The 20,677-nt window shown below is 37.3% G+C and overlaps 1 protein-coding gene across 1 annotated transcript in view; it reads right to left on the reverse strand.

The window, feature by feature from the left end:
- LOC123233405 (serine/threonine-protein kinase PDIK1L-like) overlaps positions 1 to 20,415 on the reverse strand; it is a 30,137-nt gene extending 9,722 nt beyond the window's left edge. The window contains exon 1 of the mRNA XM_044659520.1: positions 19,870 to 20,415. Coding sequence (XP_044515455.1) covers positions 19,870 to 20,415 — 546 coding nt within the window. The remainder of the gene's footprint in view (positions 1 to 19,869) is intronic.
- Positions 20,416 to 20,677: the final 262 nt, after the last annotated feature.

Genomic DNA, 20,677 nt, shown 5'->3' on the forward strand with positions numbered 1-20,677 from the left:
AAGGAAGGACTAGTCCAAACTGCTTTTGAACAAGAATCTCTTATATAAACCCATCCAGTCTTTGCTTAAAAATACCAAGAGAAGGAACCCATTATTCAACCTATGTACCGAATAACTATAACCGATTTCTTAATACCAACAACATATGAATGAACAAATGTGAATGAACGAATGAAACAGGAAATCACTGTAAGTTTAACATTTGGGGGCATTATGAAATTGGTGTTTTTGGAAAACCAGTGTGAAGGATAGATTGAAAGCAAATGGAGGACTTTCCTTTGAATCAAAGCCTAATTATTAAAAGAGCACTTTCAAACTTTTCCATAATATGGCATAGCATTCCACTCTTATGGAATAATTCTGAATGCCTTTTACATAGTAGGTACTCAATCAGTATTTACTGATTTGATTTGATTTACTGAGAATTTTAAAATGAATTTACATTCCCTTCTACCCAACCCAAATCCTCCCCATCCCCAAAGCCTACTCAGGTTTCCCAACTTGCCAAACAAAACTTTACTGTGTTATTATTCAGTCTACCTTCTCCTGTAGAAATTAGTCAGGCTCCACTTCAAATCTCCTGCTTCATGTGGCTTTCAAAAGCTTAATTTCTAGAGCTCTTCCCAGATTTCTTCCCACTGAGAATGATCATGACTATAACAACTTCCACTGAGATCTAATTATGAAGATAGCAACACAAGGACCACATAGGCACAATCTCATTAATCTGATCACTTGAGATAAAAACCTGATGAGAATTAGTGAGGGTTACAACCTTCTAAGAGATTGGCACATAGAAGAAATAGTAAGGAATTGCCACATCACTCTGCTCCCAACCTCTGATGCTCAAACCTCAAACCTAGGGGGTAAAAATGATCATTCTACCCATCTCTTTGGCTATTGAAAAGTGTTAGAATATAAATGAAACCAGTCTTTCAAATATATATATATATATACATATATATGTACATACATATATGTATATATATACACACACACACACACACATATGTTGATATATATAATATCGACAATACATTGTTATTGTTCAGTCGTTTCAGTTGTGTCCATTTCTTCATGACTGCATTTGCATCTTCTTGGAAAAAATACTGAAGTGGTTTTCCATTTTCTTCTCTCTCATTTTATAGATGAGGAAATTGAGGCAAATAAGTTGAATTGACTTACTTGGGCCATCCAGCTACTAAGTGTCTGAGGCTAGATTAGATATCACAAAGGTGATTCTTTCTGACTCCAAGCCCAGCACTCTACTGCACCACCTAGCTGCCCTAGATAATACATAGTACATCAATAAATGTGTATGATATACCATGTGTATTCATGTGTACATTTGTGTAAGTCAGTGATTCCCAAAGTGGGCACCATTGCCCCCTGGTGCGATTCAGGGGAGGCGGTGATGGCCACAGGTGCATTTGGGGGTGGTGAATAACTGTAAGGGGGCGGTGATAGTATGTGATAGGGGGTGCTAAGTAATATTTTTCTGGAAAGGGGGCAGAAGGCCAAAAAAGTTTGGGAACCACTGGTGTAAGTGGTGTATATATGTGTGTGTATGTGTGTGTGGACAAGTCGGGAAAAATGACATCCTGGTACCAGGGAAATAACATGGTGTAATGAAAAATGAATTGGATCTGGAATCCAAAGATCTAGGTTCAAGTCCAAATTCAACCATTTATTGGCTGCTTAAACTACATCGATTTACTTAATTTTTCTGAGTCTCCCTGTTGTCATGTGTGAAATGGGAAAATGCTTGTATTTTCTTCCTCATAGGGTTTTTGTGAAAAGCAAGTGAGATTCTAGGTATAGAAGCTATATGCATATGCTTTGTAAGTACAATGCCCTATGAATCAAAATTAGCTTTATAGTTTTCATCAACAATACAGAGCTTAGCTACTTACCACCAAATTCTCTGAGGTAGTACACAGCCCAACACATGATTAATCAAGAAGTCAATATCTATTAAATGCCTACCAGAAGCCCAAATTAAAAAAGGGCAGCAAGTCCTTTGGAGATTTGGCAAAGGATGGTGTCAAAATGAAGGTCCCCAAAGGAGTCCAATCTTAATTCTGGCATATAAAGAAATCCAAATGTAAAACTCATTACCAACACAGATGTCAGATCCTGCTTCTGGAGCCAGTATCATTGATGAGCCATGATGAATATTCATTGAAATACAAATACCTACTACAAGATCATTGACTAGAACTAGCCTACCAGTGTTCAAGTGATGATCATAATACAGCTCATATAAGTTAAACAAATTCACTGGGTCTCCAGGTTCCTCATATTTGTGAAAAGAGAGGAGCTAACTCTAGAAAAATCAACTTGATACAGTACAACTGGAGCCAGAAAACCTAGGTTTAATTCCAAGCTTCATTTCTTACTACTTGTGTAACAAAAGGCAAGTTACAACTCTAAGAGTCTTGATTTCCTCTAAGCAAAAAGAAAGGTAGCAAAGCTCTTCTTAACAGAATTAATGTGAGGAAAACGCACTGTAAACCATAAAGCACTATTATAAGTAATAATAATAATAAATTTCTGTTATTACTATCATCTGGAAGCTCTATCAGGACAACAGTAAACTGATGAGGGCTGAGGAACTTTTGTTTCAGTTGTTTTTCAGGTGTACCTGCTTCATAACCCCATTTGAGATTTTCTTGATAAAGATTCTGAAATGGCTTGCCATTTCTTTCTCCAGCTCATTTTGGAGATGAGGAAACTGAGGCAAACAGGGTTAAGCTATTTATCCAGGGTTACATAGCTTGTAAGAATCTGAGGTCAAATTTGAGCTAAGGAAAATGAGTATTCCTGAATCCAGGCTCAGCATTTTATCCAATGGGCTGCCTGTTCAAAAGTTTCATTCATGAACTTCTGGGCTAAAATGGCTGCAAATAGTACCAGGACTCTTATTCTCCTCACCACTAACCAATATATGATACCTCAAAAGGACAAAAAAAGGACAAAAAAAATCCAGATGAATGAAGGGACTCCAAAATAGGGCACAGCTTTGAAGGTATGTGGGATTTGAGCATTTCCACACTATGAGGGGGTGAAATAGCTCCCATCAAAACTCTAGCTGATCAACCCTCCCCCACTTCACCTATGGTGCCAGAGTCAGAGCCGGCACACCAGAAATAGAGGGAGCATGGGATATTCTCTAAGTTCTTGGCAGCTGACTAAGAGCACCAGGTACTTACCTCTGAGAGCAGCTAGACTTGAGACCCCAGGAGGCTAAAGAGCACAGACCTTGGGCATAGAGATAGAGCTGGGAGGGTTGGCAGACAGTAGAAGCCTCACAGACAATAGAAGCTGCACTGAGACTTGAAAAGTAGCCTCAGGCAAAAACTGCTCCATAGCTCCATACACAAAGAGCCTGTCCTCCTCACTCAGACTTCTGGCTGGGAAGGAAAAACAAGCATAGTGATGGCAAGCAATGCCCAAGAAATACAACCTTCAACCACCAGAAAGAACAAGAGAAAGGCACTGACCCTGGATAATTTTTATGGAAAAAAAATTCTGACCACAGAGGAGACAGCAGAGGAGGACAAACAAGCAAACACATCCAAACCTTCCCCAAAACCGGAAATTGGTCACAAGCTCTTAAAGAGTTCAAATCTGATATCATGAGAAAGGTAGAAGAGATTTGGCATGAAACGTAGGAAATAACTCAAAAAGAAACTAACAGTTTAAAAGACAGAAACTCCCAATTGGAGAAAGAAGCCCCAAAATCAAATGAAATGATAAGCAAGTTGGAAACCAAGATTAAACAACTGGAAACCATGAAAAACAGGATAGATAAAACCAAAAAGGAAAACCAAAAGATTATAGCATAAAACCAGTCTTTAATGACCAGAATTGGGCAAGTAGAAGCCAATGATCTCACAAGACAGCAAGAACTACTAAAGCAAAGTCAAACGAGTGATAAAATAGAAGGAAACATGAAATATCTCACTGAGATAAGTAATGACCTTGAAAACAGATCTAGAAGAGAAAATCTAAGAATCATTGGTCTACTGAAAAAAAAACAGAAATAAGCAGGAATCTTGGCATCATACAAGAAATTATCCAAGAAAACTGCCCTAATGTTCTTCAACAAGAAAGCAAAATAGACATTGAAAGAATCCATAGATCACCATTTACATTAAATCCTCAAAAGACAACCTCCAGGAATATAACTGCCAAATTCAAGAGCTTCCAAACTAAGGAGAAATTTTTACAAGAAGTCAGAAAGAGACAATTCAGATATCAAGAAGCATCAATCAGGATTATAAAGGATCTGGCAGCCTCCACACTAATAGAACACGAGGCTTGGAAAATGATATTCAGAAAGGCAAAATAATTGGGTCTACAACCAAGGATCACCTACCTATCAAAACTGACTATATACATCAAGGGGAAAGTATGGGAATTCAACAAAATAGAATATTTCCAAGTATTTGTAAAGAAAAGACTAGAATTAAGCTGAAAGTTTGATATCCAACCACAAAAAACAAGAGAAACATGAAAAGGTAAATGAGAGAGGAAAGAAAAAAAATTTTAAGTTCTTTAAGGGCTTCAATAAGATAAAAATTATTTGTATTCCTATATGGAAAAATGTTATGTGTAACTCTCAAAAATTGTATTCAATGTTATAGTAATTAGAAGAATTATTCATTGGGAGAGGTTGGAGCACTAAATAGTATAAGTCAATATGCAAAAAAAGAAAAGAGGGGGCAGACTAGAAGATGGCACTAAGAGAAACTTGAAGAACATGAAACATGTAACTATGGGAAAATATTCAAAATTTTAAATTTTAAAATTAAAAAAAGAGAGAAACTTGAAGGAATAAGAAAAATAGGATAATCTATACCACACAAAGAGGCACTTGGGAAGGGGAGGGGATGTATACTATTATAAGAAGGAGAGAAAGAGAGTGTTAATAGGTAATACTTAAACCTTACTCTTGGTGGAATCAATTCTGAGAGGGAAGAGCAGCTAGATCCATTGGGATATCGAATTCTATCTTACTCTACAGGGAAAGTCAGAAAGGAAAAATCAGTGGGGGAAAGGGGCAGGGAGTTCAAAAATGGAGAGAAAGAGAGAGAGGAGGAAATTTAATAGACCTTAAAAAATAATAAGAGGAGAATAAAAAGGGAGAGGGTGGAAAGGGAAGTAAATTAAGAGTGGGGATAAGGGAAACGGATTAAAACCAAACCACTAGTTTAAAGGGAAATAGTGAGAGAAGAAAGGGCAAAACTAAGAGAAGATATCAAAATGTTGGGGAATACACAGCTGACAATCATAACTTTGAATGTGAATAGGACGAACTCACCCATAAAATGGAAGCAAATAGCAGAGTGGATTAGAAACCAAAATCCTACCATATGTTGTCTACAATAAACACACGAGGCAGGTAGATACATACAGGGTAAAAGTAAGAGGCTGGAGCAAAATCTAGTGGGAATAAAAGGAGAAAAAGAAGGGAAGAGTTGCAATCATGATGTCTGACAAAGCCATAGTAAAAATAGATCTGATTAAAAGAGATAGGGAAGGTAATTACATCCTGATAAACAATGAGGAAATGTCAGTACTTACCATGTATGCACCAAATGGTATAGCATTCAAATTTCTAAAGGAGAAACTGGCAGAGCTCAAGGAGGAAATAGATAGTAAAACCATACTAGTGGAAGACCTGGGCCTTCCTCTATCATATCTAGATCAATTACACCAAAAAATAAATAACAAAGAGGTAAGAAAGGTGAATGAAATCTTAGAACAATTAGAGTTAATAGATATGTGGAGAAAAATAATTAAGGACAAAAAGGAATACACCTTCTTTTCAGCAGCACATGGTACATTCACAAAGATTGACCATATACTAGGGCATAGAAATATGGCAAACAAATGCAAAAGAGCAAAAATAAGAAATGTAACCTTTTCAGATCATAATGCAATAAAAATAATAATTAGGAAGGGTACATGGATAGGCAAATCAAAAATTAATTGGAAATTAAATAATATGACTCTCCAAAATCAGTTAAAGAACAAATCATAGAAACAATTAATAATTTCATTGAAGAGAATGACAATGATGAGACATTCTACCAAAATCTGTGGGATGTAGCCAAGCAGTACTCAGGGGGAAATTTATATCCTTGTGTGCATATATTTTTACAAATTTGGGAGGGCAGAGATCAATGAATTGGGCATGCAAATAAAAAACCAGAAAGTAAACAAATTAAAGACCCCCAGATAAAAGCTAAATTAGAAATCCTAAAAATTAAAGGAAAAATTAATAAGAGTGAAAGTGAAATAACTATTGAATTGATAAATAAGACTAGAAGCTGGTACTTTGAAAAAACAAATAAAATTGAAAAATTACTGGCAAATCTAATGAAAAAAGGAAAAAAGAAAACCAAATTAACAGTATCAAAGATGAAAAAGGAGACCTCACCTCTAATGAAGAAAAAATTAAGGCAATCATTAAAAACTATTTTGCCCAATTACATGGCAATAAATATAGCAATCTAGGTGATATGGATGAATATTTACTAAACTATAAATTGCCTAGATTAACAGGCAATATAATACCTAAATAACCTCATATCAGAAAAAGACATTGAACAAGCCATCAAAGAACTCCCTAAGAAAAAATCCCCAGGGCTAGATGGATTCACAAGTGAATTCTATCAAACTTTCATAGAAAAACTAATCCCAATACTATAAAAACTATTTGACATAATAAGCAAAGAAGGAGTTCTACCAAATTCCTTTTATGACACAAATATGATGATACTGATCCCAAAGCCAGGTAGATCAAAAACAGAGAAAGAGAACTACAGATCAATCTCCTTAATGAACATAGATGCAAAAATCTTAAATAGAATACTAGCAAAAAGACTACAGCAAGGGATCACGAGGGTTATTCATTATGATCAGGTGGGATTTATACCAGGAATGCAAGGATGGTTCAATATTAGGAAAACCATTCACATAATTGACCATATCAACAAGCAAACCAAAAAAAATTACATGATTATCTCAATAGATGCAGAAAAATCCTTTGACAAAATACAACACTCATTCCTATTTAAAACACTGGAAAGTATAGGAATAGAAGGTCCTTTCCTAAAAATAATAAACAGTATATATCTAAAACCATCAACTAGCATCATATACAATGGGGATAACTTAGAAGCATTCCCAATAAGATCAGAAGTGAAACAAAGATGCCCATTACCACTTCTATTATTTAACATTGTACCAAAAACACTAGCAGTAGCAATTAGAGAAGAAAAAGAAATTGAATTATTAAAATAGGCAATGAAGAGACCAAGCTATCACCCTTTGCAAATGATATGATGGTCTACTTAAAAAATCCTAGAGAATCAACTAAAAAGCTAGTGGAAATAATCAACAACTTTAACAAAGGATACAAAATAAACCCATATAAATCATCAGCATTTCTATACATTTCCAACACAACTCAGCAGCAAGAGGTAGAAAGAGAAATTCCATTTTAAATCACCCTAGCAAACTATGGCAGTGGGCTAGATGCAGCCCCCTGAAATGGTCTATCTGGTCCCACCTGACAATTTTCCTAATCTGACAAATACAATGTATAGGATATAATACAATGAAACTTAGTTACCTTAGAATCAGACTGACAGATGAGCATTTCCTTTCCTTTGACTCCCTCTTTAAAAAGTTTGCCCATCACTGCCCCAAACAATATAAAATACTTAGGAATCTATCTGCCAAGAGAAACAGAGAAATTATATCAACACAACTACAAAACACTTTCCACACAATTAAAACTAGATCTAAACAACTGGAAAAAAATTAATTGCTTGTGGGTAGGATGGGCTAACATTATAAAAGTGACAATCCTTCCCAAATTAATTTACTTATTCAGTACCATACCTATCAAACCACCAAGAAACTTTTTTACTGAATTAGAAAAAAACTATAACAAAGTTCATTTGGAAGAACAAACGATCAAGAATATCAAGAGAAATAATGGGGAAAAAAGTGAAGCAAGGTGACCTAGTAGTACCAGATCTTAAACTATACTATAAAGCAGTGGTCATCAAAACAAAATGGTACTGGCTAAGAGACAGAAGGGAGGATCAGTGGAATAGACTTGGGGTAAGTGAAGTCAGCAAGACTGTCTATGATAAATCCAAAGAGCCCAGCTTTTGGTACAAAAATCCACTATTTGACAAAAATTGCTGGGAAAATTGGAAAACAGTATGGGAGAGATTGGGTCTAGATCAACATCCCACACCCTACACCAAGATAAATTCAGAATGGGTGAATGACTTGAATATAAAGAAGGAAACTCTAAGTAAATTAGGTGAACACAAAATAGTATACTTGTCAGCTCTTTGGGAAAGGAAATATTTTAAAACTAAGCAAGAGTTAGAAAAAATTACAAAATATAAAATAAATAATTTAGATTACATAAAATTAAAAAGTTTTTGTACAAACAAAACCAATGCAACCAAAATTAGAATGGAATCAACAAATTGGGAAAAAATCTTTATAACAAAAAACTCTGACAAAGATCTAATTACTCAATTATATAAGAAGCTAAATCAATTGTACAAAAAATCAAGCCATTCCCCAATTGATAAATGGCTAAGGGACATGAATAGGCAATTTTCAGGTAAAGAAATCAAAACTATCAATAAACATGAAAAAGTGTTCTAAGTCTCTTATAATTAGAGAAATACAAATAAAAACGACTCTGAGGTACCACCTTACACGTAGCAGATTAGCTAATGTGGCAGCAAAGGAAAGTAATAAATGTTGGAGGGTATGTGGCAAAATTGGGACATTAATGCATTGCTGCTGGAATTGTGAATTGATCCAACTATTCTGGATGGAAATTTGGAACTATGCCCAAAGGGTTATAAAAGACTGCCCTTTGAGCCAGTCATAGCACTGCTAGGTTTATACCCCAAAGAGATCATAAGGAAAAAGACTTGTACAAAAATATTTATAGCTGCACTCCTTTTGGTGGCAAAAAATTGGAAAATGAGGGAATGTCCTTTAATTGGGGAATGGCTGAACAAATTATGGTATCTGTTGGTAATGGAATACTATTGTGCTCAAAGGAATCATGAACTGGAGGAATTTCATGTGACCTGGGAAGACCTCCAGGAATTGATGCAGAGTGAAAGGATCAAAATCAGGAGAACCTTATACACAGAGACAGATACACTGTGGCACAATTGAATATCATGGACTTCTCTGCTAGCAGCAATGTAATGATCCAGAACACATCTCAGGGACTTATGAGAAAGAACACTATCCACACTCAGAAGAAGAACTGTTGGAGTAAAAACACAGAAGAAAAACAACTGCTTGTACACATGGATTGATGGGGATATGATTTGGGATGTAGATTCTAAACAACCACTCCAATGCAACTATCAATAATATAGAAATAGGTCTTGATCAATGACACATGTAAAACCCAGTGGAATTGTTTGTTGGCTACAGGGTGGTGGTGGTGGTTTGGGGTCGAGGGAAAGAACATGAATCATGTAACCATGGAAAAATATTCTAAAAAAATTAAAATTAAAAAAAAGTTTCACTCATATACCTCCATCACCTCAAATCCTATATAAAATCTAGAGAGCAGAAATTATTGGGGAATCTTTTCTTTGTAACCACAGGGCCTACTACAGAGCCTAACAACACATAGTAGGAGCTTAATGTATGTTGAATTGATTCATTCCACATATACTTATTGGAATACTCAATAAGTCAAAGAAATTGTTCTAGGACAGTGATAGCATAAGTGCCAAAGATGGCACATAGAAGTGTTTTCTGTGAGCCCAAAGAATTCATTATTAGGAAGGCAGAGGGCCTCAGGTGAAGGTGCTCTCTTCTCCCTCTCCATTGTGCCTAATGACATTTTTCACATCATCCATCCCTCTGCCCAGCAGCCAGTGGGAGCACACAGCAGGTAAGGTAGGTGGCTCACAGGTGGCAGAGCTGGAGGGGAGCAGAATGCTTAGGCCACTCTCCCCCCATCTCTCTACACTGGCTAAGGACATTTCCCATTTCACCCACCCTTCCACCCAGCAGCCCTATGGGAGCCCTTTCTTCCTCTCCCATGTGGGGGTAAGAGAGGGCAGGGCATAGGGTGGCATGTGGTCTCTGGGGCAGGACAGGCATGGCACTCAGTATGGGGGGTGGGGACAGGGCCTGGCACTCCATCTCTAAAAGGTTTGTCATCACTGTTCTAGGGCATTGTGCAAGATATAATTGTATAAGGCACGGTCCATGAAAAGAAATGACAGAGAGACTAAAATGTCATCATTAAGAGCAAGAGTATAAAAATTTAGAAAACAGAATTATAAAAGTGATTGAACATGTAAACAACAGCTCCCTCTGCTACCTATCTTCATTGTTTACTGCAGTCTGAAAAGGATTAAAAGACCATTCATTTTTGGAATTTAGTATTGGAAGGGACCTCAGAGATCATCTAGTTTAACTGCTTCATGTTCATTTATCCTCTCTAAGAAAAATCTCTCTTTATTCCTTAGTACAAAGCTTTCCTGATTCCTAAGGGAAGTGATCACCATGTCCATGCCCTTCCTCTCAAGCATCTTCTTTTTCCTAGACCAGTGATGAGCAAACTACTACCTAAGGGCCAGATGTGGCCCCCTGAAATGTTCTAGCCTGGGACATTATTCCTAATCTGATGAATACAATGAATAGAATACAATACAATGAAACTTCAAAAGAGTTGCCTTAGAAACAGACTGACAGATGAGCATTTCCTTTCCTTTGGCCCCCTCTTTAAAAGTTTGCCCATCACTGTCCTAGACCAGGGTCCTTTCCCTCTGCCATTAACACACTCAAGCCTCACCTGTCTTTTATGAAGAACTTCAATTTGATCCTATTACTCCAGCCCAGTTGCCATACCATTTATTTCTCTACTCCCTGTATTTTACTGTTCATTATTAGGAAGACAGAGGGCCTCGGGTGAAGCTGCTCCCTTCCCCCTCTCCATTGTGCCTAATGACATTTTTCACATCATCCATCCCTATGCCCAGCAGCCAATGGGAGCACACAGCAGGTAAGGTAGGTGGCTCACAGGTGGCAGAGTTGTGTCCAACTCTTTATGACCTTGTGTACCATAGCATACCAACACTACAAAATCATAGAAGAGAACCAGTTTACCAGTGTTCAAGCAATGCTCATAATAAAGCTAATATGATTTAGACAACTTCTCTCGGTCTCCTCATCTGTTTCCTCATCTGTAAAAAGAAGGGACCTGAATCTAGAAAAAGCAACTTGATACTATAGAACTGAAGCCAGAAAGTCCCAGCTTCACTTCTTACTACTTGAGCTTTTTTGGCAAAGATGTTGGAATGTTTTGACATTTTCTTTATTACTAAATTTCAAGCAAGTTTAAAATTCAAACAAATTCAAAACAAATATTCTATACTCACTGCCTCTTCTTAATCATTGCCCATCTCCCTAAACCTCACGAAATGTAGCTGTTGTATCCATTCTATTGATAGTGCTGTTTTCTTAGGATCCATAGAGCTGGTGGGGCCCTTAAAGGTCACCTTGTCCAGACTGTCAGACTCAAAGAGAAATGGAGTTCATTAATCTATATATGAGGATCCTTGTCAGCAGCATATTGATTTGGTTTTAAAATCTGCTATTATCTGTTTTATTGTATTTTTTGTTAACTATTTCCCAATTACATTTTAATCTGATTTGAGCAGCACTTTGGAGGGTTATGGTTTGCATGGCTGTGTTTGACCTCTGACTTAGTCCACACTTAAGAGTATCTCAACCCAGATCTTCTGCCTTCCAGCGAGTAATCTTTCTCTTGTATCACATTACCTCTACTCACCAGATACATCCCTTCTCAACAAATCTCAAGTCTTTTTCTCAGTTTCCATACTTCCTGTCCATGAAATTAGTCCCTGATAATCAATTCCTCTCTCTTCTTTGAAACTCTCACCTTCCTTGACTTCTTTTATATTACGCAACACTGGTTCTCTTTTTTTCCTGAATATTCCTCTATCTCCTTTTCAAATGAGATAACATTTGTAAAGCAGAGTGTCTGGCACATAGTAAATGCTTATACAAATGCTTGTTCCCTTCTCTACTTGTCCTCTAATTGATACTCCTTCAGAGCTCAGACTTCAGATCTCTTTTTGAACATTCTGTTTTGGAAAACACATTTATTCTCATGATTTCAGCACTACACATTTATCCCCAGGTACAATCTCTCAGTTGAGCTCCAGTCCCATATGATCACCTATTTACTGGACCTTTCCACATTGGTCCTTAGGATTTAGAAGAGGCTTTAAATGCCATCTATTACAGCCTTTTTATTTTATAAATGAAGAAACTGAAACCATAAAGGTGAAATTAATTGAGATGGGGAGAGAAGCATTTATGAGCACTTACTATGTGCTAAGCACTTTACAAATATTTCATTTGATTCTTAAAATTCTGTGAGGGAGGTACTGTTATAACATTTTATAGTTGAGGAAACCAATGTAGAAACTAAGGAAATCAAGTTAAGTGACTTTCCCAAGGTTGCATAGCAAGAGTCTGAGGTCAAATTTGAACTCAGGTCTTTAGCATTCTATGCACTACAGCACCACTTACTTGCCTGGTAAATAACAGGTAGGATTTAAACTCAAATTTGCTGTTTCAAAATGGAGGACTCTTTCCACTGTCACACTTCCTTCATGAATATTTCATTGTCACCTTAAGTTCATATATTCAAAACCGAACTTAATCATCTTCCATTCCATATTAATTCCCCTACTACTAGCAATGGTGCCATCATACAGAGAACAATGTGGTATAGTGGAAAGAGCACTTGCTAAGGAGCCAAAAAACCTGGGATCAAATCCCACCTCTGACACCTACTACCTGTATGACACTGAAAAAGTCACCCAAGCTCTCTTGGTCTCAGTTTTGTCATCTGGAAATCAGGAAGACTTGACTAGATGACCTTTGAGCTCCTTCCAGCTCTACATCTATGATCCTATCATGATTACTTTTTGACAGAGGTATTAAATGGAAAACATCATTAATAAATAAGTTTACCTAGACGTTAGGAAAGAATTTGACCAAGCATTTCATACTAATTTTGTGTAAAAGGTAGAGATATGTGGGCTGAGTGATGCTATAACCAGCTGGGTTTAAAAATGGTTCAATGGCCACATTCAAAAAGTAGTCAATAATTCTTTGATGTTATCTTGGCAGTCCTGTACCATTTCCCATTTTTTACTGATGACTTGGACAAAGGTATAGGTGCCACACTTATCACACTAGCCAATGACACAAAACTGGGAGAGATAGTTAACACACTGGATGAGAAAGTCCAGATCCAAAAAGGTTTTGACAAGCTATAACATTGAGCCAAATCTAGTAAAATAAAATTCAGTAGGCATACATATAAAGCCTTACATTTGAGTTCTAATAAATCAATTTCACAAATATTAAATGGAGGAGACATGATCAGGTAGCAATTTATCTGGAAGGTTTATTGAAACTCAAACTGGATATGAGTCAACAGTGTGACGTGGCAGCCCAAAAAGGTAATATGATCTTAAACTTCATTAAAAGGGAAATAGCTTCCAGAAATGAATGCCAGTTATATTTGGAGTGCTGTGTTCAGTTTTGGACTTTTTAGTTAGGGGAGAATACTGACAAGCTAGAGAATGTCCAGGAAAGGGTAAAGGGGGTTAAGAAGGGCATTGAATCCATGTCATAGCAAGATGGTTTGAAAAAACTAGACTAAAGAAGAAAAGACTTAGGGTTCATATAATGACTGATACAGTATTTTTGGAGTTGTCATGTATGTGTTTTCTTTAGGTTCAATGGGCAGAACTAGAAGAAATAGATAAAAGTTGCAATGAGGTCAGTTTAGACTTTAAAAAACATGTAGGATGGGACTTCTTTGGAAAGTGGTTGGTTTCCCCTTCATGACAAGTCTTCAAGCAGACCTCATTTGGAAAATGTGTCTACTGAGGATTCAGGCTATGATGGTTCTGTGATTCTCTTCATCTAAAATTTTGGAATTATTTTTTATTCTTTCCTCTTTTCATATCTCAACAGTGGCTAACATTTATAGAGTATTTTAAAGTTTGCAAAGTGTAAGTGTTTTACATATTACTTCATTTAATGACTTCATTCACAATAGTCCTGTGAGGTAGATGCTATTATTATAATGCCCATTTTATATCTGAGGAACTGACCTCAAGAGAGACTGTATCTTGCTCAAGGTCAAATAGACGGCTGTGCCAGGATATGAACTAAGGTTCCCAGCCTCCAAAGTCAGTGTTCTTTGCACTGAACTGGAGTGTCTTTGAATCCTTTCAACCTCTTCCTAAATTCTGTCCTTTATAACTTGAAAATATCTCTATATCTGTCCTTATTTTCCATTCTCACTGCTACTACTCTAATCCACAATATTGTAAAAGCTTCCTAAGTCATCTCCAAGCGGCTAGTCTCTCCTTCCTCCAGCCTGTACTATATGGCACAGATCACTCTTAAAGCACTAAAGGCAGCTAGGTGACAAGTGCAACGAATAATGCACTAGACCTGTAGTCAGAGATAGGATAAGTCAGAGAAGTAGAAAGAGAACCAGAATAAAGCAATATCAATACAATACAAAAAAGGGACAAAAAATGGTCTCTGCCTTAAAGGAACTCACAATCCTATGGGGAAGAAAACAAACAAAATATGTACAAATGGGCTATATATAAGATAAATAGAAATATTTAACAGAGAGAAGGCATTAGAATGATGAGGAATTGGTAAAGTCTTCCTGTAGAAAACGGGGTTTTAGTTGAAAATTAAAGGAAGCCAGGAAGCAGAGTTGAGAAAGGAGAACATTCCAGGAATAGAAGATAAATATCTTTATGGGAGAAAAATACCTTTTGAGAAGGCAGAGATGGTCAACAACCTGGAGCAGTTAAAAGTATCCTTATGGGAAGCCAATAGGAGAAACAGAGTCTTAAATAGATAAAAATCTGAGACTCCTCTTTTGACCCCTTTTGCGATCCTTGTGATTTCTTGTTGAAAAGTATTGTGGCCTTATTGAAGAGCTTTAGGTTCCTAGTGGGCCAGTATTTAAAAGGTTAACACTCTTCCCCCTTTGGCCAGGAATGCAGCTGCCTGGTATAGCCAAGGCCAAAAGCTTTGCAGGGGCAATTCAACCCTGAGAAAAATATTCCCCAACTTGGCTTTCTGATAAGAACCCAGTCAAAATTCAGCCTTAGCCTTGGTCTGTTCTGAAGCCTATGAGACCTTTTGTGTTTTGATATGACATAATTTATAACTTCTGTGCATCTGCAAAGTTTCGGGGGCGGGTTCTTTTGTGTGAAATGAGTCTTGAAATATATAATAAACTCCATGCTCCTAGAGCCAGAGCTGGAAGCATGAGCTAAAAGATGTCCTTTATTTCCTTATCAACTAAACTGTCCTTATCAGATTATCAGAGATGATAAAGAGATCTCGAGATATCCTGGATTTAATAACAGAGGATCTGGGTTCAGGTCTTGACTTGTTCCCTTTCTACCTGTATGGCTTTGAAAAGAGATAATTTGATTTTCTAGGTTTCAGTTTCCTTACCTGTAAAATGAAGGAGTGAAAGGAACTAGATTGGCTTCTACGATCCTTGCAGGCTTGATATCTGTGACCTTATAAAGTGATGAGTGTTTAATCTCAAATGTTACTACAAAAGGATAATCAACCAATAAGCATTTAATACATGTCTGCTATGTGCCCAGCAGTGTAGCTAGCTAGGTGGTGCAGTAGATAGAGTTGGAGCTTGGAATCAGGAAGACTCAAATATGGCCTCAGATATTTACTATCTGTATGACCTTGAGCAAGTCACTTAACCCTGTTTACCTCAGTTTCCTTATCTATAAAATGAGCTGAAGAAGGAAATGGCAAATCAGTATCATTTCCATGAAAATTCTAAATGGGGGAAAACAACTAAAAAATAACAATAAATGTGTCTGGCACTATCTATAGTAGCCACTACAGGTAAAATAACAAGATGAAACACTCCCTATCCTCAAAGAATTTACATTTCTATCAAGGGAGACATGTATGTAAATAAGTATATAAGACATAAAATACAAGGTAAGAGGAAGGCAAGATGATAGATAGCTGGGGTAGATCAGGAAAGATCTCTTTGAGGAGATGACATTTGACTCAACCTTTAAAGGATGATAGGAATTCAAAGAGGCAGAGATGAGGAGAGAGCACATTATGAGCACAGGAAACAGCTTGGGCAAAGACGCCAACAAAAGAAATAGAATGCTGAATAGGAGAAACAGCAAGACCAGTTTTGCTGAAGCAGAGAGGACAAGAAGGAAAGTATTATTATAAGAATTGAAAGGTTGTTGTGAAGGTCTTAAAAGCCAAAAACAGAAGTTTGAATTTGATCCTAGAGATAATAGAGAACCATTAGGATTTAATGTGCACATAGTGTCTGATAAATAAATGTTTCTTGGTTGTATGATGGATGAAAGATGGAAAGATTGAGGAAACAAAGCTTTGATCTTCCAAGTATATTGATTTATCAAGCAATGCATGCCAATTGCCTAACAAATTGGGACCAGGCCCTTTCCTCAGTTTGGAGGTAGACCCCAAATATAGGGAGATACAGACTTTTATGCACTAAATCAATTACTCAAATAAAGCCAATTACTTAAAAGGAATCAATAAAACACCAGGTAATCTGATTTCTAATTAGATGAAAGATTAGGGACTTCCAAGTTGAGAGGGAGAAAGTGAACATGTGTAATTCCATGAATTCAGAAAAAGAGATGTCCAAGGCCCCCACGAAATGTCTATAAATAATCAAAGGAACATGGAAACAATAACTGTTTAGTATGGAGCTAGTTTTCAGAGAAATCATATGAGTTGCTTGAGATGTAAAATTGTGAGAAAACATCTTTCATCAATCTTTGGGTCTGACCAAGTTTCTGGTCAATATAACCTAAGTCTTTAGTTAAGGATCTCTAAGCAGCAGGCAGAGGTTTTCCAGCTTCCCAGGTATTTGGGGTTGGGTTCAAACAATTTAATAAGGTTTTCTATCAGTTCCCACAATTGAACAAAGTTTTCTCACAAGATAGAATGTGTACTAGATCCATAATTGAAGAGAAAGGGTACTGAACTAGTTCTAGAACTGAGTCACAAGATGGAGTCAGTATGGTTCACGCAATACCCACAATTAACTACTTGATATTCCAGTTCTCTCAGTTCCCTCAGTTGATTATTGGGGTCATACTGTAGTTTTGGACTACCGCCTTGATAACTATGTGGATGACAGATCAGAGGAAAGAGACTTGAGGCAAGGCCAAAAATTAATAAATATTGCAATAGACCAAGTAAAAAGCTAAACTGAAGTGGCGGCCATGTGAATAGAGAGAAGAGGTCAGATTTGAGGGATGCTGTGGAGGTAGAATAAACAAGCCTTGGCAATTGATTAGATATATGGAGTGAAGGTGAGTGAAGAATTCAGGATGATATCCATCTTATCTATCTAACATGAGTGACTGGAGGGATGGTAGTTCCTTGACAAAAATAGGAAAGTTTGGAAGAGAGGTGGGCTTGGAGGGAAAGAGGAAGATTTGTTTTTTGAATATGTCAAGTTTGAGATACCTATAGGATACCTAGTTCAAAATGTCCAAGAGGCAGTTAAGTTAGTAGTATGGTATATGGGCTCAGAAAAGAAATGAAGGCTGGTGGTCATATAGATGTGAGAGGCATCTTTTTCAATAAGATAACATTTAAAAGAATGACATCAGGGTAGGGAGAGAGAGAAAGACAGAGAGACACAGAGAGACAGAGAGAGAATGTGTCCACATTTTGAAATATACTCATAGTTAAGGGATATTTGGGTGGTGACCTAACAAAGAAGACTTAGGACAATAAGGACAAGTCTGAGAGAATATCCGAGAGTAAGCAGTCAAACATGTCAACTGCTAGAGGTCAAGAAAGATAAAAACTGAGAAAAGACTATTGTATTTAGCCTGGTCTGGTAAAACATTACTGGTAACTTTGCAGAGAGTGGTTTCAAATGAGTGATGAGGTCAGAAGCCAAATTTCAAGAGATGAAAAAGTGAGAGAGAGGAGTGAAAGTTAAAAAATCTCCAGGAGTTTGCCTGTCAAACGGACACAGAACAACAGCTTAGGAGAATGGTAGAGTCAAGTGAAGATTTTTTAAGAATGGGTTAGACACAGGAGCATGTCTGTAGGCAGCAGGGAATCAGCCAAGTAAAACTGACAGATTGAGAGACATGATTATGGGGTGAATTTGTTTTAGGGGATAGGAAAGAATGGGATCGAGGACACAAGTCAAAGAATTAGCCTTGGCAAAGGCAGTTGGTGGCTTAGCAGATAGAGGCAGGTCTGGAGATGGGAGGTCCTGAGTTCAAATTTGACCTCAGACAGTTCCCCTGGGCAAGTCACTTAACCTCAATTGCCTAGTCTTTACCATTCTTCTGCCTTGGAACCAATTCATAGTATTAATTCAAAAATGGAAGGTAAGAGTTTTAAAAAAATTAACCTTGACAGGAAGAAGCACCTCTAAATCAGAAACTTGAGTTTCTAAGTAAAAGAAGAGAAAATAGAGAATGAAGTCAAAGGCTTTTGAGATGTAGAAAAGGGGAAGGGAGAGGACTTGTGATAATCAACTCATATTTTCTTAGTAAAGTCTAAGGCACAATCTTATGCTGAGAGGAAAGGATGAGGGAGGGTTGTGAAAGATTTGAAGAGAAAAGAAGGCTGGGTCAGTCACTAGGGTGAATGTGGTTGAGAATTAGGCAGGATTAAAAGAATGACCATTAAAAGAATGGTCTTACTATTCAGTAGAAGAGGCCCAGCTGAATTTAAATGGCATAAATTTATAATGGACTGAGTTAGCACAGTTGGATGACTTCCTCCAGCCACATTCAGCAGCACATGAGTAAGACCAGAGAAGGAGAATGATGGGAGTAATCCAAGAATGCAGTTTGGCAAGGTAGGAGAGAGTGAAGATAACCGTTTAAGGTATAATCCACCTTCCTAAAGTAGTTAAATTTTTAAAGGCAAACTTTAAAATATAAAGAAATGAAGTATCATGTTGGAATGAGAGGTGACAGAGAAATCTATATTTGGGCACAGGCTCAGATGGCAGCCCTAAACAATGGTGAAGGTTGTGGAGAGTATTATGTATCCCAGTGATTAATTTACTCCCATTCCCCATGTTCAAGGATTAGGGGACCATCCCCATTAACTATCTCTTACCCACACTGCCTCAAACTACAGTTCACAAGGGACAGCTACCATCTCTCTCTATTTCCATTCCCTGGCAGTCTGGCTTTCAAAATATTCTGTAAACATTACCTCCCACTACTCTCTTCCCTGTCCCTTGAACATGCCATAGCAATCACTCCCTTGGTGATTTTGCTTGTACATTCCAATTTGAATGCTATGTCCAATCCTCTCTCTCTATCTAATTCCTACTCTTTCTTTGCTCTTGTATATCTGGTATCATGTCCTCCTCAAAATCTTCCCTGACCTCTCCATTCCTCAATGATACCCACCTTTTTTGAATTCCTATCACACTTATTTTATTTGTATTACTCTTTTTGGCTTATACTCTGTTTTATATTCTTGCCTGTATCCTGGATATATAGTCTTGTCTCCCCAACTAGAGTAAGCTCCTTGAGAGCAGATTTTATTTCCTCTGTAACCTCCTCACTGATGAATACAATGTAAACCTCATGATATATAAGGGTTATAAACTCTTATTGAAGTAGACATTTCAAGATGTTAACCATCGATCCAAGAAGGCAATAAAGAGTTCATGATCTTTTTTACCTTTAACACCGGCCCTCCACAGCTATTTGAGATAAGGATGTTATCTGGCTTCAAGTCTCTGTGCACAATATGATTTCTATGCAAGAAAGCCACTGCCCGACTCATTTGCTGCATGAAACTCTTGTTCAACTGGGCATCTGGACTTCGGGCCAGCAAGAACTCATTCATGTTGCCACTGTCACAAAACTCCATCACAAACCACAGGTAACAGGCTGACTTGGGATCCACACATCTACGACCTTTGAGACAGGTTTCTATCAGCAGCAACTGATCATCTGACTTATTGCAGTGGTGGCTCATTGGCTGGAAAACCTGGCCGTTTTGCAAGATACACTCTTTCAACCAGATCACATTTTCGTGTTGACTTTGAATGCTCTGAAGAGCCCAGAACTCTTGAAGAGCTAATTCCACATTTTCAGGTCCATTACAATGCATTCTTTTGACTGCCACCTTTTTTCCTGTCTGATTGACAACTGCCTCATATACCACCCCATAGCTGCCACGGCCCACTTCTCGCAGGATGTTGTATTTGGCATTTGTAGTCATGGCTCACTTCTAGGCCCAAGTGGGAAAGGAACAGAAATCTCTGAAAAGGGCACCTGATTTTTAAATAACCCTGAAATAAAGAAGAAAAGACACATCAAGTTGTATAATGAACATATAATGTAAAATAATATTCCAGATAGACAAATGAACTGAACAAAGATCATCCTCTTCAGTTTTACTTATTCTCTAATAAGCCCAAAGCACTGATCTACATGGCACCCTTGTTCTTGGTTGCCATCATTCCCTCTCTAGCATTTAGGCT

This window comes from Gracilinanus agilis, chromosome 2, assembly GCF_016433145.1.
Source record: "Gracilinanus agilis isolate LMUSP501 chromosome 2, AgileGrace, whole genome shotgun sequence".
Classification (NCBI taxonomy): Eukaryota; Metazoa; Chordata; class Mammalia; order Didelphimorphia; family Didelphidae; genus Gracilinanus; species Gracilinanus agilis.